The 19,909-nt window shown below is 36.4% G+C and overlaps 2 protein-coding genes across 3 annotated transcripts in view; both read left to right on the top strand.

The window, feature by feature from the left end:
• LOC126928804 (tyrosine-protein kinase Drl-like) overlaps positions 1-15,364 on the top strand; it is a 28,437-nt gene extending 13,073 nt beyond the window's left edge. The window contains exons 1-8 of one of the 2 annotated variants that reach the window (XM_050744621.1): positions 6,560-6,687; positions 8,353-8,415; positions 11,109-11,515; positions 11,806-11,991; positions 12,649-12,787; positions 12,986-13,278; positions 13,842-14,001; positions 14,309-15,364. In XM_050744621.1, coding sequence (XP_050600578.1) covers positions 11,121-11,515; positions 11,806-11,991; positions 12,649-12,787; positions 12,986-13,278; positions 13,842-14,001; positions 14,309-14,557 — 1,422 coding nt within the window. In that variant the 5' untranslated portion in view covers positions 6,560-6,687; positions 8,353-8,415; positions 11,109-11,120 and the 3' untranslated portion in view covers positions 14,558-15,364. Of the gene's footprint in view, positions 1-6,559; positions 6,688-8,352; positions 8,416-11,108; positions 11,516-11,805; positions 11,992-12,648; positions 12,788-12,985; positions 13,279-13,841; positions 14,002-14,308 lie in introns of those variants that run through there. The other variant, XM_050744620.1, reaches the window with a different exon arrangement.
• A 1,924-nt stretch (positions 15,365-17,288) lies between these two features.
• Positions 17,289-19,748, top strand: LOC126928825 (uncharacterized). The gene is made up of 3 exons (XM_050744672.1): positions 17,289-17,833; positions 17,919-18,227; positions 19,187-19,748. Exons 1-3 carry the CDS (start codon positions 17,555-17,557, stop codon positions 19,316-19,318), a joined length of 720 nt encoding a protein of 239 aa, XP_050600629.1. The 5' UTR covers positions 17,289-17,554; the 3' UTR covers positions 19,319-19,748.
• The last annotated feature ends 161 nt before the right edge of the window (positions 19,749-19,909 follow it).

Raw genomic sequence — 19,909 nt, 5'->3', positions numbered from 1 at the left:
CGGATCATTTTTGGATCGGCCTGACGTGTTCGAGTTTTCATAGGAATCCTCACGGTAGGTTTTTGATAAATTTCTCGTAAATCATCGATTGCGCTCGACCGCGTTAGCTCCTGCGATTAAAACTTAAACTACGTCTGTATTGCTGAAATTCGTTTCAAAGATTTGATTTCCTCTTCAGGTTTTACTATATCGCGCGAAAGTTGGTGTCCTACGATGCGTTTTAGAAATCTACGATTAATTTACGTTGGTAATAAAATAATTTTCGCATCGTTCACTTGTCATTGCGTTATTTCCTGTGAAATAAATTCGCTAATGGTGTGGGGTGTGGGGCCACGAGTAACGAGAATTGTTGAGAATTTTGTACCAGGCACCAGGTGATGTTGTACAATTTGACAGCTTTACATTTCTAATCACACGCTTCCGCACATGGCATCATTAAAAATATGATACTGTCGAATCGCACAGCTTTGCTGACACGAAATCGCAAGGTCGTCTGTACCAACTCCTACATTGTAATATTTTCCATTTTTTTTACACATATATTTTTCTCGTCTTTCGTGATAAATATCAACAAAAATTGTCTCACGATTTCATTTTGTAAATTGAGAAGCTTCTGTCTCCACACAGCAGCTTCCGATTTGGTGTATTCGCGTACTCCTTTCGAATTTCATTTGCTGTAAAGGAGCAGATCTAACTCCGTTTGTTCGAGGACAAAGAATGTTCATTGTGGTTGGTAGTGCATGGAAGGAGCTTGATGCGCAGAATCGCAGTGGGATCGAACAAAAATCGGAGCGGGTGCATTGTAAGCAGGCGTTACGACGTGTAAATCTAATATTTCCTGTTCCTTCGACCTGCATTTCAGCATTCTGCCTATCCCTCTTTATATGTTATGTTCTTCCCTCGTAGTACTGCCACCCGCCGTCATCTTATTTTAAAAGGTTCACTACGGGAAGATCTCGTTATAAGCGTACCGTGGGTTTTGCACTGCAAAGGTGTTAGGTTTCTGACCCAAAGCCGTGGGCCCCCAGAGAAGGCGAGGGGCAGAGAGAATCGGAGGCCCCGCAGCTAACCCGCAATTCACCAAGCCCTTTTTTCAGTTCTCCTTTATACCACGACTCTTGGAGCTTCGCTCGTCAACTTGCTTCTATACCGTATTTTGACAGCGGGGGACACGAAGCCCTGCGAAATTTTGCCGGCTGTTTCGCGCCTCGCGAAACGAACACTCTTACGCTCTTTTCTTCTCTATCTCGGTTCTTTGTACCAACGCTTTCTTCCCGCCCCTTTTGTTTCTCGTACGATTAAGCACCTTAAGAATTCGGCGTGACAGTTAGAGAAGATAGTTTTTGTTTTGGACTTTGTTAAAATTGATCGGTTATGTGTGCTCGAACGTTCAAACGGATGAAACAGATCCTTCGTCTTAATTTTTGTGTGATTTTGTATAAAATATTAACATTTTTAATTTTTCGATTCAGTTGTAATCTTATAATTCGACTTTGAAGTTTATAATGAATAATCAAACTTGCTGAATATCATAAGATACTATTAGTCCTTAATATAATGTCGAAAGAATAACAAAATACTTTAAAAATACTGTAAAAAGGCAAAGGAAAAGGTATCAAAAATGGGAAAATAACTCGAAAAACTATATGACAAATTTAGTTGAGTCAGCACGGAGGTATTATGATTAATAAATTAAGCAACACTTTAAGTAAATACAATAATATACACACGTTACTAGATTATGATAATTATGACTGAGAGTATTAATATTAATTCAACAAAATTTTTACTTTTTTAGTAGGAAATTATGGCCTTCGAGCTGTTAATGTATCGTTTATCGCACTGTTTTGTACTCCACTAACATCCAGTCAAATAATATGTTTTCAAATGTGGATCTCTAGAAAAGCGTTTTATAATCGAGATTAATGAGTTATAAAGCAAATTGTTTAGCTTGAACCAAATATCCTACTCAAATAACTCTACGTATCTCTCTATATCGTATCTCGTCTCTCTCTCTATATAATTGAAATTTATTTCTTGACAGTCTGAAAGTCTTTTGGACTTCTTTCTCGATGCGACAGCGTTATATTTTCATCGTTAGCTCTCGTTTTATAAGCTGACTCGACATTCTATTCTATTTTGACAGTGTGAAATTTTCTTAATTTCTCTTTAGAATTTCCTTTCCATACATTCTTTTATACTCTTTACGCGTCATTTGGCTTCTTTGTAAAACCTTGAAAATATTTGCTTTCATACATGTTTAATGTCTCCGAACAGCATATAAAAGTGAAAGGTGCTGCGTGCTATGCCATAATAGTGAACCACTTTGAAAGGCATAAAGTATTCAGAAGATCGTCCTCTGGGAGAGAAGCTCCGTATCTTTCCATTCCTTTTACTTCCTATATTCTCCACCGACCATTTCGTTCGACCATTGTATTCTTAAATGCTTTATAGAATCCCCGAAAACTCGATAGTATTGGTGCATTTTTTTCTTCAAAGTTACAAACTTGTATGCGACGTTATACACTTTGCGTTTGTTAAATAATATATTACAAATTAATATCGAATTTATATATTATTCTAGCCGATGTTTAATTCGTAACGCTGACAGATGCATTAAAACAATTTTTAAGGCAACGCGCAAGGCCTAGCTTTTTGTGTTCTATTCTCGCAGCATAGCTCACTCCTTTGTACAGCACAGAATAAGCATATCAAAGAGCTCGAAAGCAAAGAGCAAAAATAACGCCAGAAGTCTTGCAGGGTTCTTTACTACCTTTGTTTCGCTTTCTAGATATTGTTGATCGATATCTGTTTGCGCGCAGGTTCACCGAACCGACTAGCCGTCTGAAAGTTTCCTTAGTTCCTTATCTTTGATCCCGCACGTTTTCCGGGTGTCAGCAGGCTGTAAGGGGGTTCCGTAACAGTTTGAGAGTTCTGCCAGTAGGCGCGTTGGTCGGTGTAGTTAGAGATCGTACATGTACCAGGAGGAAAGGTTCGAAGTACCGTGGAACCCTTCGTGACAATTGTGTCTGGCACTCGTTGTCGAGGGTCGACGCCTTCGTTGAAAGGGCCCTCTATCTCTCTTTCTTTCTCTTACCGCATCTCCTTCATCTTTTTCTTTTCTCTTTACTATTCTTGCTTGCACTTTGGCCCGCTGCAAGCGTACCAGACATCAAAGGATGCTTGGTATACGCCACCCCTTGGTTACCCGCGTGCAAAGTTCCCGCATAAATGCGTAAAAGAACCCCCGACTAGATAAGGGTTTCAAGAATACCTAAACCGGTAACGAGGTCATGGCTAGGCTGCCGCAAAGTATAGACCAACTGCCTCGATGCTTGTGTTGTATATACTCGTCCTTCGAGTGTTGAAAACTACCTGCCGTTGACTTAAATACCGAGATTGGTATCCGATTCTAAGTAAGTGATGCAGGTTTCGTAAAATAACATAATACGTTAAAATGTTTTTATTCACAGATATCGTATGATTTTCTATGATGTTTTCTCATCTCTCGTCATTTGTATCTGTATTCAGAAGTATTTTCGATAAAAGAAGCAACAACGATCGAACTGCGGCTAAGACAGGAAAACGGTAATGTAGAGTTAAAACGTTGCGGTTGACTTCTCTAGGAAGCGAAGTTTATCGAGAGAAGGATCTTGTTATTCTTCGAACGTCCGAACAAAGAGTCTCTCGCCCAGATGACTCAGTAATTCTCGACGTAGTAAGGATCATCGATACTCGGAACACCTATAAAAGTGTCCTACTCGTAGGGGACGAAGATTCGATTTTTAGCGGCGATAACTCAGCGGGGTTTCGAGAATCTAAAGGTAATTATTTTCTGAGAGGATCCTACAGGGTATATTGCGTCTTTTTTACGATGGACACTGCGCTTGGTCCCCAGGAGGGAAGGCGGCCAACCTTTGGCTGAAGGAATAGCCAGTGTTGAGGTCGTGGGCATACGATATCTGATGCAGAAAACCGGTAAAGGCCGAAGGCCGATGGAACCGAGAGGCAAGGGACGGTAAACGAAGAAGAAGGACCAAAAGCAAAGACACGATTGTGGGGGCTACGGCACATTGTCTTCGGGTGACTTAAAAATCCAACTCGTGCCTCGTTAACCCTCGTATCTGATACAAGCATAGACCCTCGAAGGGAGTACACGACGTGTGTTTGCTTCCTTCTCCCTCTCGTGCGATCTTTCCCCCTTCGTTTCATTTTTTTTATCCAATCTTCCACCTTCGTCGACTCGCCCACGTAACCTTGTAGCTTCTGAATGCGGATTACTCGGTAGCGTAACAACCAGATGCCACAGCGTTTCTGGACATCGAACCATTTAACGAATATTTACTAACTTTCACATAGGAATGGTACTTAAAATAACCTTAGCGATAACTTAGTTTTAATCGTACTTGAAATAATTTTAACAACATGCTCAATGCGTAGGTAATTATTAGCCATGGTATCATTTTTTTTTAATGTCTCGATTACATAAATTAAACAAAAGTGTAGTTTCACCACTATCCATTGTAATTTCTCTTGGAATAGTTTGTCGGTATATATACCAAGCAATCATAATGTTCTTATCTTCCTAATATCTGTTATCGTTACTGTCAGTAACTTTTAATTCGTATCTTGTACTATTGTAATTTGTAATCGTAATATAGTACTTGTATACAGGATGTAAAGGTGTGTAAAAGCAGAAAAGAGATTTTTAATGTAAAGACTAATCAAAACTGTCAAATAAAATTTATTCATTCGAGATTGAATATTCGGAGAAATATTCGTATCAAATGTTTCGTTGATCACAAAATACGTTTTATTCTTATTTTACTCTTATTGAAGCGTGTTTCGTTTTTGTTAAACTCTCCATTTGCGAATGATTTTTAATGGAACAGAAAGCGAATCATTTTTAATGACAAAGGAAACAAAAGCTTCTTGCAATACAAAAAAGTAGGAGAAACTGAAGAAGAGTTTTCCAAAGCACCGATATAAATTCTTGTAATCGTAATTCACTTTTAAGTGGCACGGAGGTAGTGAAACTAGCGTTTCAATGTGCCTTTAAACTTCACAGAAGCGTTGTAAAAATATATGTAAGAAAATAACAAGCCCATTAAATCGACAGAGCGAAACCACCTTCTTTTCGAGACAATGTGCTCGTACTACCATTACTTATTCTTTCTCACTTGGTAAATTGCAAGGAGAAGCAGGATCTCTTCTGTTTCGCTTCGGTTCACACGATTTGTATTCGCGTTTGAGTAGTCTATTACTCGTGCTGAGGTTCGTGGACGTTGTATCGACTGTCTCCTTGAAGATAACTGGATACTTAATCTACCTGAAATATGCACTTTCTTCGTGTTTTATTCCCTAACGATTAAAGTTAATTTTTCCTCTCCATTTTCTATGTCGGTTGTGCAACTGCAATCTATCGGCCTCCTTTGCCTTGATTAAAAGTGCTATTTAAAAGCGTCACTGATTTAGTATGAAATTTAATATGTTTATTATATTCGATGCCTGATTTGTAAATCTTCTGCCGCAAACAGTGAAAAAATTGCTTTAGCGTCGTATTGTGTAAAGAATAAAATTGCGTCGAAACTTTTGGTGATACGGAGAAGCGCTAATGAAATCCAATAATATAGACAGTGGAACTGGATAGAATTATTACTACACGTCGCTGTACGTGACTTTTAAAGATTTGTGAGAATTACACACGCTAGGTTAATTAATCGTAAAACGAACACGTCGCTATGAATCACTTTTGGACGTAAATATACTTAAGTCTTTTACTCACGAAATCGACCACCAATAGTCTCACCCCATTTTCATCATGACGTCATTGCTTCTGTGTTTCGTGAGCATGAAATCGTACCTTCCTAGTCGATATAGTTTACGTTCAAAGAAAGCGAATTTATATTGCAATCTGAGTAGCTCGAATCAGAGAAGATATCGATGAATATGTAAATAGTTTCGTAACAGTGATATCAATAACCAATTTAATTATTTAAGATTATAGATAAGATCGGAGAATGAATATAGTAATTTCAGTATTTTAAAGATATGTAAGTTATTTGCATCGAGTCTCAAGTGATTTATTAACATAATAGCTTGTAATTAACATAAAGCAACATAATTTTAAACAATTTACTGAATTTAACTTGCATCCTTTACGTCATACGATAAATATTAATTATATCTGTCGATAAAATAGACACGTAATGTGTATACGAATACATATTGAAATTTGACTTAAATTTATTAAGACTTGAGAAATGTTAGTTATATATACTATCCGAAAATTATTAAGAACGAAGTATGAAAATTCTAAGAATTGCCAATGATATATTACATACTAAAAGTTAAAGATTACAAGACATTAAATTATTGCAAATACTTATCATTAACTTGATAATAAAATTCTCGATATTTCGCAACTTATTCCAGAAATTTGTATTTAATAATAATATCGCAAAAAGAAAAAAATAAGAGTCCTGACGTTTTTATTTTACGATCTGCTAATAACAGTTGGAAAGCTTTAATCGATAAAATATTTGTCGTGTTGTTGCAGGTCTTCAGGCAGAATTGTTTTACGTAAGAGAAGGCGTTATAAACGAGTATGCCATTAAATTCGTCGTGCCAGTGCCAGCGCAAGTTCACAAGCTGCATTTCACTTGGGAAAATCTCGCCGGTAGGCCGGTAAGTTTTACAAAGGCACAGACCTTTGATGTAATTTCTTTGAAATAATTCTTCTCAAACGACGCAAATCTGGAGGAGGGAAAGGAGGTTAAAAAGCTTGCGACTTTAAAACGCAAGGGAAACGCGAACCCGGTAATGAAAAGAAGCGTTAGCGGCTCTTAAAATGTAGCTTCCGTATCTTCCGTTTGCTTTATTCCCTATTTACGTTTCTTTGACTGGTCGCCACGGTGGATCAAAGTCACCAAGAGCGAGGCACGATAAATTCGCCGGTTAACGAAGGAAACCGCGTGATGGCAAGATCTCACAGACGAGAGAATCTTGTCGGATGAATCCTCGATGAAAACTCTTCAAGCTTGAACGATCACTGAGCAACTGTTCGAAGCCTTCGCTCTTTCCTTGTTCTCCGTTCCGTTCCTCGCCCTTACGAGACGTACTTATCCAGATTATCGAGGCATGTCGGTCCTTCCCGTTTCTCAGATTCATGCCACAGTGGCGCAGCACTCACCATGGTATTCTTCGTCGAAATGAATTTATAAGGAGACCTATATAGTCGATGAAGAACGCTTTCGTTAAGTCGTTGCAAATCTCGCCAATCCGGGCTGCGTTCGAGAGTATTATCAATAGTGTGCCGCAGGGATTAATATCGTGCTGGGAAGCAAGAAATCAGTAACGGAAGAATGCTTTATCGAGCAGAAATGAATAGGATTCGTTTTTATTTGTACCTATGAATGTTTCCAAGGAAAGTGCAGTAGAACTCCACTTATCTGATCCAAATTTTAATCTGTACCCGATTATTGTGAAATTTTTTAAACAATATTTGGAACACAATTTTCAAATTAAAGATACATTTCCTTTAAAAGCTATTTTTAATTTTTCGGTGCGTGATTGATTCGATTTTTCAAATTGTCAAATGTACGTGATCAAAGACAGAAGATTTTAATTAAACCGATATAGTATAAATATAATGCTAATTCGATACGGATACATCTTTTCGAACAACGAGATTCTTTGATACTTCGTAAATTTTCGTTTGAGGGTATGGAATGAATTTGTCGAAGGAAAGGTTCGATGTGACTCAAAAGTGGTCAATTTGATTGGCAGGTAGCTGGTGCGCTTAAGTAGCATTCGGGGCACTCGGTTTTGTCGCGAAGGTGACGGATGTCTCGACGCTGGCCATCAGTCTCCGGGCTTCTTCCTCTCCTTCTTCCTCTTCCTTCCATCGAGACATCTCGAAGAAGTGGCTGGACCACTTTGTCCTACTCTCGGATCTGTTCTTTTTTTTCCGCACATCGTCGACGAGTCAATCCGACACTGTGCTGCATTCTGTCCACTTTTCGCCGCCACTTTGTCAAAGTACCATCGTCCTCAACGAGAGCGCGTTAGCAAAAAGCATTTTCCCCAACACACTAATAATTCATTCGTCACTGTACTTTCGATCGTTTTCTACGAACTCGTACACAAGTAATACTTCTCAATATCATATTATCTTCATGACTTAGTAAACGAACAAAAAGTTAATCGCATAAAATTGCGTACCTATATTTTCTGCTGTGTACTAGAATAACTAAAGGCTATTACGATTATAATTTATAATTAACGTTCGAGTTATTTAAATAAAACACTCATAACTATAAAAACAATGTAAATTTTCTAATCCTTATACAGATACGAGGCACAAGACATAACGCGACCAGATCTGATTATGTAGCAGTATGCAAAATCTAACAGGTAAATTTATTGAAATTAGAGGAGCGATCTGCGTACTATTATACTAAATGATCGTTACAATTTCATTTTATTGTTTGTGAGTTTAAATTTAGTGCTATATCTGCTCTGTAGTTCTGAGACGAGAATAAATTAACTTTCCACCGTTATTCCTTTTTCTACTGAATATAATTTATCCTTTTTTTTTATATAAATTTTTGCTATTTGTTGCTGTGAGATCATAATTTCGAAAAATCAGTTTCTTACTATACAAGTTGTTTTGTAAAAGCCAGAAAAAATGATAATCATGTGATGGGAAATATTCTTGGTAAACGTTAAAAATTCGAGTTAGGATCCAACAATTTTGATTTACTTTTCATCGAAATATAAGGCCTTTCATAATAAATAATAATAATAAATAATTCTCGTCACATTTCACCAGATATAGAGTCTGTAGAATATAACAGAACACAATGTAAGAAACGCTACGATCTTTCTCGACTATTTAACACGATACATCATTTTATACGATAATAGCTAGCACACGATTTTATAAAAATTAATATACACTACTAATTCGATTAGTATCTCATCAATTTCAAATTAAATAGTGCCGAAGATTGAATATGGATGAGATTGCGGTATATTTTGAAAAGGTTAACGTTAGTTAGGAAGTCTATTCTATATGATTTGAAGCATCATGCGGTATAATTAACATTTTCTCAGTACAGTACAACATCGTGGTTACGTTATTCGTTTATTATATTATAGCATTAAGATATTCAAAGATATGAATAACGTTATAACTAACTAAACTAAGATAATATTATTTCAGTACATTTTGCGAGTTTTCTCTTGAATTCTTTTAATTTTAAGAATTATTTCCCAAGGCAAAAGTAAATCTCGTGTTAATGAATCCAAGCTTAATAAAGAAAAGTCTTTATTACGGGGAAAAAGTGTCTTCTTTTCTTGTAGATTAAAGCATGTATTCTTTTATTAAAACAACTTAACATTTCAATTAAGCAAAGAATATAATATGTACAACAGTGGTAGAATTTTATTATAAAAAAATATATATATAATATAAGAAATAGTATAAATACAAATATAATATAAATCTAAGAAACTTGCCAATTTACATAAATAAGATAGAGAGGCTATATTATGGTCAAAATTAGATCATTCTAATGAAAATTCTAAATAAATATAAAAATACTATATGAGATCAATTTCTGCTCTCGTTATTTTCATTTGCACACCTATTTATTTATCATTACATATTTTGTCTTTTAATGCTTATAGAAGTATCCAAAAATGTAAATTTTGTTTTTCAATTCGGAGAATTTAGTATTCCCGTGTTCGCGGTCGATAATCTGCGAGTGGCATATTTTAAGTAAAATATTTGCCGAGGCAATTCTAGGAAAAGAATCCTCAGAAACACGGCACGTTCGTAAAATTTCACGCTGCCGCGTTGTTTGGCGAGTTTCTTGCAAAGTCTCGGGTTGTTTTGAGGCGTTCAGAAAATGGAGAGAAAAAAATCATAAAAAATTCCTGACAGTTTAAGTCGAATGGTTAGCCGGTTTACAGAGGCATTCACTGTCAGCACGTAGTTGGTCGCTCGTGGTCATAAAAGACCGCAAGTTGAAGTAGCCTATAACGTATACAGCGCAAAGCGTGCAGCGTATAGCGTGTAGTGTACGGAGTGTAGCATGGTAGCGACAAGCAGGCAAGTTGACGAGGTGCCTTCTCCGCGGCTAGTTGGGAACCGATCATCATTGCGAGCTGGTAATCAGCTACGAGCTCTTCGGCTTCAACCGAGCTCCTCTTTCTTTCATCTAGCGTCTCTTTTCCCCTCTTCGTTTCTTCCTCGTCCTCCTCCTTTTCACCCTCTCTCTCTTTCGTTCTTTCCTTTCTCTTATCCCCCGGGCTTCTCTTGCCCGCGGTCTTCTAGATTCACTTTGCCCTCCACTGGGCGCAAATTGTCTTCCGAGAATGGTACGTTTCAGATTATAGGAAGGTTCAACGTTCGCGTGATTACGAGCAAGTAGTAGCAACTCTCACCCCTTCCGTCCTCCGACTTTCTTCCATTTGTTTATTGTCCTATCCGGCCTTCATCGATTCTTAAAAAACAATACCTTTTACATTGCTTCCACTTTACTTTCTTTCTGTTTCTCCACTTCTTTCTTTATTTCTTCTCTACCAATTCGTTCTTTGTTCTTCCCCTTACACGCGGAAACAGTCTATGTAGATCAGAAATTTCCAGTGATTTGCATTTACCGTACCTTCCTTTTTTTCGTGGGTCCGCCGGGAAATTGCACATTTCGCTCGAAACAGGTGCGCGTAAACGCGTGACTTGGCACGGAAATGCGAGTTCATTTGTGTTCATTTAGCGAGTCGCGCTGGGATACGTGAAATTGCAATTTGGGTCGCACGGATGAACAATTTTTTTGTTTATTCTACCGATTCGCCAGACAAAATATATCTTTTCTCGTTCCAGATTATTCAATGCGAAAAAGTTTGAAAAATTTCCTGATTATACTATTTGAAACTTATTATACTGTCGTATATTTTGAATATTATTGATCATTATGAAAAGTCGCCAATGAAAAATCATATGAACTTTCAAAGTATTCGATACAAGCGTGTAAAGTATATTAATGATACACAACTATTTTATTATATGATTTATAAATATCTAATAATCTCGAACTTTTCAGTTGCCGTATACAATGTCGGTAGACATCAGCAATCCATCAGCCTTGAGTAGTTCCCTGAATATATCACAGGCTGGTGAAATTCCAGTCGGTGGACTGCAGACTTGGGCTTTGGCATTGCATTGTGGTCCCTACGACGCGGAGGTCGACTTGAGTCTTCGGATAAATGTTTCCCTGTCGAGAAGAAACACGACCAGTTTGGACTTTAAACGAAAGAAAATCTGTCTGAAGGATAAAAGTAACATAGGAGCGGAAGAAGTTCTTGTCGCAGCTTCCGGATCCTCTTCTGGCGGACAGGTGTTTTATGCTGCTATCGGTTGTGCTTGCGCATTCATCGCAGCGATTTTTGTTCTCGTTATCGCTTATTATGTGCGTGACAAGAAGACTAGGAGGCATCGAGATCCTCTTCAGTAAGCGATTTTAAATCACTTAGTCATTAATTATTCTTAATATTTTACAAACTAGTATTTTTATTATTTTTTAGAAACTACTAATTGTTGCTTTTCTATTTACATTTCTCGTATACATATAAGAAAGAGATTTTCCCAATTTAATTTGCTTTTTAATGTTAAATTGACATATTGGTTAAAAAGAAGAAAAAGATAATAAAGGGATATATACCGATTAAATTTATAAATTCTCTCATTGCAAAATTTTTAAACGTATTTAATTTCATATGAGATTATGTTTGCTATTTAAGAGAATCAAGGGGTCTCAGTTCTGCGTGTAGTGTGGAAAGAGGCACTGGAGTCGGACCTGCACAGACCTTTTTATCACCTGAGACACCTCCACCTGCTTCTGCAACATCTACTTCTACTTACAGAAGATTAGACGATCGACCTAGTCGAGAATTGCACGAAAGGATTCAAGAAATTACAGTTCAAAGGTAGATAATATTTCTTTGGCTAAATTATTACGAGTGGAACAACGCTCTCACGCTCGATACTTAACAAATACGATAATTAATCTTAATAAATCTTAGTCTCTAACGTTATAAATATTAATATCGAATGGATTGCTAATTTTTATGCGTTTATGAAAAACTTAAAAACATAAAAATACATAGGGTATGTACGGAAAGATATATAAAATATCCAAAATACTATATATCCACGATATATCCACTATACTGTCTATAACATTAAATAAATAAAACAAATCTTTATCGTAGTTCTGCTCGTGCCATTATTTCCATGAAAATGTCGTAAATTTGCATAAATATCCGTAGTTTAATAATAAATACATACGTATATGGGAAAAATTAAATTACGGGAGTGAAGTATCCCAGGAGCAAATTTATCCAGTTTTTGGCAGGTATAGATGGGAAGACCGAAAGCATACACGAATGTAAAAAAAGATTTGAAGCACTTACGTTAACCTGTTTCGATTATTCAGGCTGCTTCCGTTTCGATACTCGGCCGATCGTTTCAACCTCCCAATAATTTTGTAAAGAAGGACTCCAGACTCTGTACGAAATAATTATTGGTTTCGTTGATGGTGGAGTCACGAATCCTGAAGTAATCATATTTCGCACTTGTTACAGATGCAGGGTACGCCTCCTCAGCATCGAAATGGAAGGCACATTCGGTCGCGTGTATAGAGGCAGTTATCACGAAGAGGGTGCGTCCTCCCCGAGGGATGTCCTAGTGAAAACTGCTGCTGAACATGCATCACAATCACAAGTAAGTATTTTTTCCTTCGTCTGCCAATTAACTTGTCTTCTTCCAACATTATTAATGAAATTATAGCATACCGAGTTTCCTCTTAACTCACTTGCGATTAATTCCGAGTAGTATCGCCATATTATTATCACGTTATTATACGACTTTATATACTTATATACACGAGTTTTGATCGAGTTCATTGTCTTTGCTTCGAAGGTTGCTCTTCTATTACGGGAGGGTTTAGCGTTATACGGTTTGAGTCATCCAGCGCTGCTCCCTGTTTTGGGTGTCTCCATCGAAGACAGAAGCGCGCCTTTTCTCTTGTATCCGCACACTGGTTACAAGAACATGAAGAGGTTCTTGCTGAGGTGCAAGTTGAGCAGCGAAGGGCCACCGAGAGCACTCACCACGCAAGAAGTCGTGGAAATGGCCCTTCAAGCTGCCAAAGGGGTCCAGTATCTTCATAGAAAGAGACTGGTGCACAGAGACTTGGCCGCAAGGAATTGTGTGTAAGTAAAATGCAGAATTATTTAAAGCCTTGCTTCTAGCAGAAACATTTTACTTTTTATTTATAGTTATTCATACATCCATAAATAGACGGTCAACTGGATTTCACGCGTACTTGACAATTTTTAACGGATGTCTCATTAACATGGAAATTCTAATTGCACCGGATTTTTTAAATCTCTGCTCGAGCGTAAAAGCGATCTTTTATAACTTATATACCGCACTGAATATTTTAGCGAAGCATCGGTTGAAGCGTTATAAAGCTAAGGTTGTTACGTTTCGTTGCGATATTAATTGGCCGTGCGGCATTAATTAGCAATAAATACAGTGGCTCGAGACTGCTTTAATTACCGACTGTTACTGTTTCGCCTCGCGGAGATGGCCTTAATGCTCCTCTTGGTAGATCCTTTTTGCGCGCCTTTTTGCATTACCACGTGAACCAGTCGACAAATTTAAACCAAGCCACGTTTAGCTCAATTTGCTCCTTTTGTCCTGCACCTTAGCATTTGTATCAGCAGTTAGTACACCTCGAAGATGTTTAACGATCAATGCTGTATTTTATTAGGGTTGACGATGATCTGAGGGTTCAAATCACGGACAACGCTTTAGCCAGAGACCTGTTCCCGCAGGATTATCATTGCCTCGGCGACAACGAGAATCGCCCGATAAAGTGGCTTGCCATTGAAAGTTTGCTTAATAAAGCGTTCAGCACTGCTTCTGACGTTGTGAGTATTTCGAAAATTTCGAAAATATTTTGTTCCCACAACGAAACCGAAGTCACTTTATATTACCCTACTATAAGAGGATATTAAGATGGTTTCAAAAAGCATGCAGTTTGAACGCGTTCTTCGTTTCAATTTATGGGTATCATTCAAACTTTTACGATTATGAGGTTCCCAAATGTTGTTGAATAACTACGATTGTTCTATAACTTCCTATTATCGCCAGAAATTATATAAATTTTGTTACAAATTTAACATAAATTTGTCATTACGAAAATAAAATATTAATATATATTTATTAATGTTCCAGTGGGCATTCGGAGTCTTATTATGGGAACTTACGACGTTAGCACAGCAACCGTACGTGGAAGTCGACGCGTTTGAAATGGCTTCTTACCTCAGAGATGGGTATAGATTAGCACAACCAATAAATTGTCCCGATGAGCTGTTCGCAGTTATGGCTTATTGTTGGGCAATGTCCGCGGACGAAAGACCGACGTTTAGCCAACTGATAGTCTGTCTTCAAGATTTCCACACTCAATTGACCAGATACGTCTAATCGTCGTACGATCGAAATCGAATGCAGTTCGTGCAAAATATATAGATCTTGTGTCCGAAAGATTTCTGAAACTTACAAACGTGACTGAAAAAAGAAGATCGTTGATAGAACATGTATATAATAGTAGTACTTAAACGATAATTTTAAGATTTTCAAAAAGTCAAACAAATATTCGTGGCTATAGGCACGTAGTTCATATGTATTTTGTAAGAAAGAGAATCGAATCGAGTGTTTTAAAAGTTATAAACACTTGGATCGTAAAACTCGTTTTCGTAGAGTCTATTGTGTAATGTATTGTGAAAAGAGTATTAAATAGACGCAGGCACGTAATCTTTATAATAGCATTCAGTAACAAGTCACGGTAGAAATTTGATGTATGTAACGTATAATTTATTTCCATGTTAAGACTGAATCGAATATTTACCTGGCAGTATATCGCTTATTCGGCGAAGTACCATCACGCAAATCCAACGTATCAAAGAACTGCCAAATCTTGCATCAGCGTAAACTGCCAATTCCTTACTCAGGAAGACGCGTAATCGAGCAAAAACGTGTTGGACATTTTTAAACGATGTGATACGCTTCGCTTGCCACATGATGAGTGTTTCGAGTGTGCCAATACCCATTTTGTATTTTTGTATATATTTACATATATGTATATGTGTAAGCGTTAGCTATAAATAGAGAACCGTAACGCGGTTCTATCTTGGCGAAAACTGTGTACATAGTAAGCGAAAAGAGATTGCGCGAAAGACGTTATGTACAAATCGCAGATGTTGCAGTCATAATAAAGCGATATAATACACACGCCTGTTATTCGCTATTTCTTCAGCGAGAACCGATAACACCGTAAAGCTCTCCTCCCTTTCTCGATGAAAGTCGCCCGATTCCTTCGACTAGTTATTTTTGGCGTTTCTTCATCGTGGCTGAAGCAACAGAACCGAGGGAGAATTCTCGACGCCGAAAGAGTTTTTGTTTTCTCGGAAATCGTTCATCAAATCGTGAGATATCGTCTGGTTAAACGACTCCTGTAATTCGTGCACCCAGCGCCGGGAACGTCGGTTGACAAAATTAATGGGGTACCTTCCTACCGTGACGTCTTGTTTAAAATGACAGATGAGCTTGTGTCTAATTTTCTGGTGTCTCTCGCTGGCTCTGTTTCGCGTACAATCGGGTATCTCTTCCACGATAAAAAATAACATTTTCGAGGATTTATAAATCACGCGGCTGTAATTAATTATCGTCTTCTGACGGTTACCCATATTTTTTTCATTCTTTCGCAATTCTTTCGCAATTCTTTCGTTTAATTAGGTAAATGTAATCCATCGGGATATGTAAATTCAGTTAAAAATCGACTCTTAGATATCCTCGTCATTTTCGGTATAGTTCGCTCTTAAGCGAGTCCGGAGTTGATTAAATAGCAACGAAGAAACGAAGAAAGGAACATCAGGGTATCTACGTGCGACAATAAATGCTATTCTCCTTGCATCTAACAGGATATCATTTTCAAACACGCCATACATGTATTATTTTTACCTTTTTTTAACAGATGATTTGAATTTATAATAAGCAGATTTCGTCATTAATTTACATTATTTTATTTAATTTATAATTTGCTCAAATCCAATTACTGTTATTGCACGAATATTATTACATTCGATACTGTTATTGAAGTGTTCGGATATTTACGAACAGTGGTAGAACTATGGGATCAAGAACGATAATAAACATCGTGTAATGTCCGCTATTATTAAATTCTGCTCGAGCTATAAGAAAGTTGAAAGAGTGGATCGACGCAACGAGGGTTTTAATGAATTTCAATGAGCTTGAGCGACCCTTCGTTTGCGTACGGGCTTAGTCAAACGTTAGATGTAAACGACGGGATTTGAGATTGTTTCAATCCCTGTGTACTGACTCTGACTGTACTGTAACGGGGTGCATTTCAGAGTAGTCATCCTTTATTCTTCATGTCGAAAGAGCAACACAACGTCATTCGCGCACGCCGCGTGTCTTTTTAGTTTCGCCGCGAGGGTTCTATTCAATACATACGACTTTACACGTACTCTCGTTTTAAAATCTTCTTTGAAGAAGTTGCGAAAATCAAACAATGATCGTGTATATTTTCACGATACTTGCGACAATAAATATTTATATCGTTATTGATATCCTTGTATTAAGTATCTATTTGAAAGAAATATATTTTCTTAGTATACTGGTGTAGTAGTATGCTGAAAAGAAATATTCGTAGAGATTCAATTTTACATCGTAATTTAGAATTAGAATTTTTAAACTTCAATTTGCATTCAATTATCTTTATTACGTTTGTACATGTCTGTTATGCATTTTTTTATGCAAAATTATTTAACAAAAGTTTTGAGAGGAGGAATTAATATCAATGATTTGAAATAGCATTAATTTTTTTCCGCAATAATGTATTATTAAATATAGGTTCTTTAAGAAATAACAACAAATTCCAAATATATTCCAAATTCCATATATATCAAAGTATACTAACAAAATTCGGCTGGAAAAATCTGGGATATCCTGTATATTAAAAGAATCTCATTGACACGTAAGCGATGATATAACGTAAAGAAGTGTTAGTAAGACTAACATGTGGAGGAAGCAATTCATTAAAAAAATAACATATTGCGTTGTTCCTTCTTTTAATTTGCATACAATCATGTTGGCATTAATTAGTCGTAAACCCAAATGCTTAATATTCATTTCGATTTCGTGTTACCTAACGTTTTAAGAGGCAATTAAGATCTCCGATTTCTCAGACAGCACACTTTTCGCTTTCGGTTAAGTCTTCCCTTTTTTTATGCCACTTGGATCCACGGAGGTCATTGTAATTTTCTTGCACACGTACAGCAATCACTGTCATTATTATATGTATGTATACATCCTGTTTGAATACTTATCCCTTCCTCGGAGCTATTCCTTCGTACAACATCGAAAACTCTGCTCGAAAAAATAGTACCAATCGAAGAAACAATGGAGAAACGAATAAGAGAGATCGTTCTTTTCGTTTTTTTGACGGTGTTTGCATGGGAAAATTATATATCGTGTATAGAGATTTCTTCACAGATTGTATTTGATTCTCAAGAAAATGAACGAGATTCGAACGATTTCTACTCGAAAGATTCTCTTAATTTAAACCAAGTTAACGATCAATTAGCAACGACTCGACAGATTCCTAAATCTTTTATCTTCGCGATAAACAGTGAGAATGCATTTAGAATGTCGAATAAAAAGAGGAGTCATTTTATACAAGTAAGTAATTTTACATTTTTATATTCGAAAAACTGTTTGTAATGTGTTAAACAAAAAGATGGAGATCGAAAAGAAATATTTCCAGGATGATTCAACGAAGCAGCCAACTGTTATTAATAATATTCAAATTATCGTGAATGAAAATGGAACAAAGTCCGGCATAGACGTATGCAAAAATGGGATTTGTAACATCTCAGTCTCGTCAAGACTCAATAACGAAGGTAACATTGTAACTGACGTTCATCTTACCGTAATAACAAAATTAGAGGCTGATTTTAAGACGAATGATATTCCAATTGTGGATGGAGTTCGTGGTGTAGCAAATACGTATGATCTTGGTCTTCGTCATCTAAATCGTTCACGTCCATCGACATATTTATACAATACTCCACAGGTAACGCTAATTATATTAATTAATAAGTAACCTTTAATTCCAATCTGCCTTTTAAATATCGCTATTCTAAGCTCTAATCTGTTATTAATTCCCACGTGAAACTTAATAGAGATTTATAAAATAATTTATATTTTTAAACAGTTAACGAAACTAATCATAAGTAACATTTGTAGTATTATTTACTGCGTACTACGGTAATTTATGTCTAAATAGATGTGCATTGACTTGCGAAAGTATTTGAACACTCTTCACAAATACGACAATAATTTATTGCAAACAAACTCGTTATGAAAAATTGATATGCATCGTGAGTATATTTGCCTTGAATATAGCGCTAGAACTGGTCCTCATAAATACACGAGGCTTGCTATTAATAATACGACGAAGAGTCGACTGTCCAAATAATTTTGTAATCTTTAAAAAGTGTAGGTTTGCAATAAGCATCTTGGAACTTTAATGGACTTTATGTAAAATCTTTCATAACATATGTAATGTATTAAGGAAAGGATTTTATAAATGCTCTTGTATTTCTCGGAACCTTTTACTTTAAGTTACGGAACACTCACGACTCAGTGATATCGATAAAAAATTCACGTACGAACAATATCTATCTACGAATGTATATATTATAATGTCAGAGTGCCTTTTAACACTTTGTTTGTAGTCTCATCTCCTGCGCAATTTTGCAAGGTAAATATATAAATGGAAAGTGCGTCAACGCTTGACAAAAATAAAAAAACGTCGCCTCGTGTCTGCCGTCGGCAACTCTTGAAAAACATAAGACGTCGATTCACGTCTCCCGATGTTAATGAGTTAATATAAAATCTTTACGTTAAATCGTCAAAGTTTCACGCGATGAAACATTTTCATTAAATTTTTATTTTGCAAGATTTCGAGATACAGACGATAATATCTTCTAAGTATCGATATAGAGATATATAAATAATAAAATGTTTTAGATCCAAAGTCGTTACCAAGGCGGTGAACCTTGGTACCAAGGCCGAAGGAGTTTTCAAAGACCTCGATTTAAACCTGTTGTTGACGACAAAATAGAATCGCCTCTTAGCAAAACTCAATGGAACAAGGAATAAAAATCAAGAAATTATTAATGTACGATGTTCCTCTTGTGAACAATATCATCGTGTTTAATAAAATATAAATAACGACTTTATATTTACTTGATTGCTTTACAAAAAGATTTCAAACGAGACAAGAAATATTCACAACTGTTTCTACAGGCATTTAGATATAGATATTGCCCCATTCGTAGCTATTAAAACACCTATAGAAACCAAGATAAGCAAAACAAATCATTAGGAACTTGCTGAAAATCTAGGGTTATTACTTCGTTTAGAACTTCATCAGTAAACTATGGATTTTTATGCATTTACGCATTACTTGCATTCATAAAAATATTATATATTTTGCATAAAAATCCATGGTCTACTCGGTTATAAGCAATAGATCGAAGCTTTTCCGTTATCTATATTTTCCTCACTTTCCACCATTGATCGATCTTGGCATTTATACTATTAGATATTCCGTTACATTTTATGTTTTTCTGTTTCATGCGTTTATGAATCTTATTTATTATTATTATTATAAATTTTGTTTTTACGAATAATTCCATCAGATTGAAATTTTCAGCAGACTCTTTTAATGTCCTTTGATTCAATTGAATT

The sequence above is a fragment of the Bombus affinis genome, chromosome 2, assembly GCF_024516045.1.
Source record: "Bombus affinis isolate iyBomAffi1 chromosome 2, iyBomAffi1.2, whole genome shotgun sequence".
Classification (NCBI taxonomy): domain Eukaryota; kingdom Metazoa; phylum Arthropoda; class Insecta; order Hymenoptera; family Apidae; genus Bombus; species Bombus affinis.
Note: the sequence above shows the minus strand (reverse complement) of the source record. Positions and strands in the feature narration are given on the sequence as shown.

Bases quoted from the DNA above. Each gene is read 5' to 3' on its own strand.
- LOC126928825 (XM_050744672.1), top strand. From the start codon at position 17,555: ATGGAGAAACGAATAAGAGAGATCGTTCTTTTCGTTTTTTTGACGGTG. The intron at 17,834-17,918 runs GTAAGTAATTTT...AAATATTTCCAG, and splicing joins AGAGGAGTCATTTTATACAA to GATGATTCAACGAAGCAGCC. The intron at 18,228-19,186 runs GTAACGCTAATT...AAAATGTTTTAG, and splicing joins ATTTATACAATACTCCACAG to ATCCAAAGTCGTTACCAAGG.